General features: G+C 63.9%; 1 protein-coding gene across 1 annotated transcript in view; it reads left to right on the top strand.

Moving 5' to 3' along the window:
* COL5A1 (collagen, type V, alpha 1) overlaps positions 1-1,547 on the top strand; it is a gene marked incomplete at its 5' end in the record, with an annotated part of 94,117 nt that overhangs the window by 73,385 nt on the left and 19,185 nt on the right. Inside the window, 3 exons of the mRNA XM_014544215.1 lie at positions 31-84; positions 332-385; positions 536-589. Coding sequence (XP_014399701.1) covers positions 31-84; positions 332-385; positions 536-589 — 162 coding nt within the window. The remainder of the gene's footprint in view (positions 1-30; positions 85-331; positions 386-535; positions 590-1,547) is intronic.

The raw sequence follows: 1,547 nt of genomic DNA, 5'->3' as shown, positions 1-1,547 counted from the left end.
GGCCTGCACGCGCCTCTTTCTCCGTTTCAGGGCCCCGTCGGTTTCCCCGGAGATCCCGGTCCCCCCGGAGAGCCCGGCCCTGCGGTAGGTGTTTGAGGCCCTGAGCCGTCCGTCCCCCCGATACTGACCTGCCTCTGCAGCCCGTGCTTTCTTTCCGGGGGGTTATTCGTGAGCTCCCCGTGGGGCACGGTGCCCTCCCATCTGGGGTCAGATGCAGACGCGGTCCCCAGCTTTGAGCGTGCTGTGTCCCGCCCACCCGATGGGCTTGGATTTGGGGGACGGGACTCGGGTGCCGTCCGGAGGCTGAAGGAACTTGCTTTCGTCCCCACAGGGTCAGGATGGTCCCCCTGGTGACAAAGGGGACGACGGCGAGGCCGGGCAGACGGTGAGTACGCTGTCCTGCCTCTGCAGCCCGTGCTTTCTTTCCGGGGGGTTATTCGTGGGGCACGGTGCCCTCCCATCGATGGGCTTGGATTTGGGGGACGGGACTCGGGTGCCATCTGGAGGCTGAAGGAACTTGCTTTCATCCCCACAGGGTCAGGATGGTCCCCCTGGTGACAAAGGGGACGACGGCGAGGCCGGGCAGACGGTGAGTACGCTGTGACCTTCGGGGTCCGGGTGGAGGGCGTCTGGGTTCTTGGGATTTGCAACTTGCTTTGTTCATCTCTCTCTTTTTTTAATAAGCTTTTATTGATTTTAGAAAGACAGGAAGGGAGAGAGAGAGAGAGAAACGTTGATATGAGGGAGAAACCTCTATCAGCTGCCTCCCGCACGCCCCCCACTGGGGATCGAGCCTGCAACCCGGGCCTGTGCCCTGGCCGGGAATTGAACCGTGACCTCCTGGTTCACAGGTCGATGCTCAACCTCTGAGCCACACCGGTCGGACTCTTTGTTCATTTCTGACCAAAACCCAAACCCATTTGGCTGGTGCCGTTGGTTCCTGACCATGATGGGGCCGTGGCTCCCTCGTCGGGGCTGGAGAGCATGGGCCCTTCCCAGGGGGGAGCCCGTCACCTGCCCAGAGCCGCCCACGCTCAGGCGTCGCTTACTCTATTTTTTAATTTATTGAGTTCAGAGAGGGAGGGAGCGGGGAGATAGAAACATCAGTGATGAGAGAGAACCACGGATCGGCTGCCTCCTGCACGCCCCCTACCGGGGATCGAACCCACAACCCCGGCCTGGGCCCTGGCCGGGAATCGAACCCGGGACCCTTCAGTCCGAAGGCCGACCTCTACCCACTGAGCAACCGGCCAGGGCAGGGCGGCTATTCCTGCTGGGCCGGGTCCTGCCCCTCCTGGAAGGGGCTCTCCCGTCGGCCCCTGGCTGAGCTTGCACGGGGGCTGCCTCCTGCCTGTAGAGGGTTTGGAACGCTGTTTCCCGCTGAGTCCCTGCGATGGAGGGTCAGTGCCCGAGTCCCCGCAGCTCCCCCTCCCCGCCCGGCGCCCTCGCGGAGGAGACACTGTCCTCCCTGTGCCTCCGCGTCAGCGTCCAGGAGGCGACGCTCACAGGCAGCGAGCCTGTCACTGGGGTCCGGGGAGCGGGACGGC

This window comes from Myotis brandtii, unplaced genomic scaffold (assembly GCF_000412655.1).
Source record: "Myotis brandtii unplaced genomic scaffold, ASM41265v1 scaffold357, whole genome shotgun sequence".
In the NCBI taxonomy this organism is placed as follows: domain Eukaryota; kingdom Metazoa; phylum Chordata; class Mammalia; order Chiroptera; family Vespertilionidae; genus Myotis; species Myotis brandtii.
This window is presented reverse-complemented; position numbering and strand designations above follow the sequence as displayed.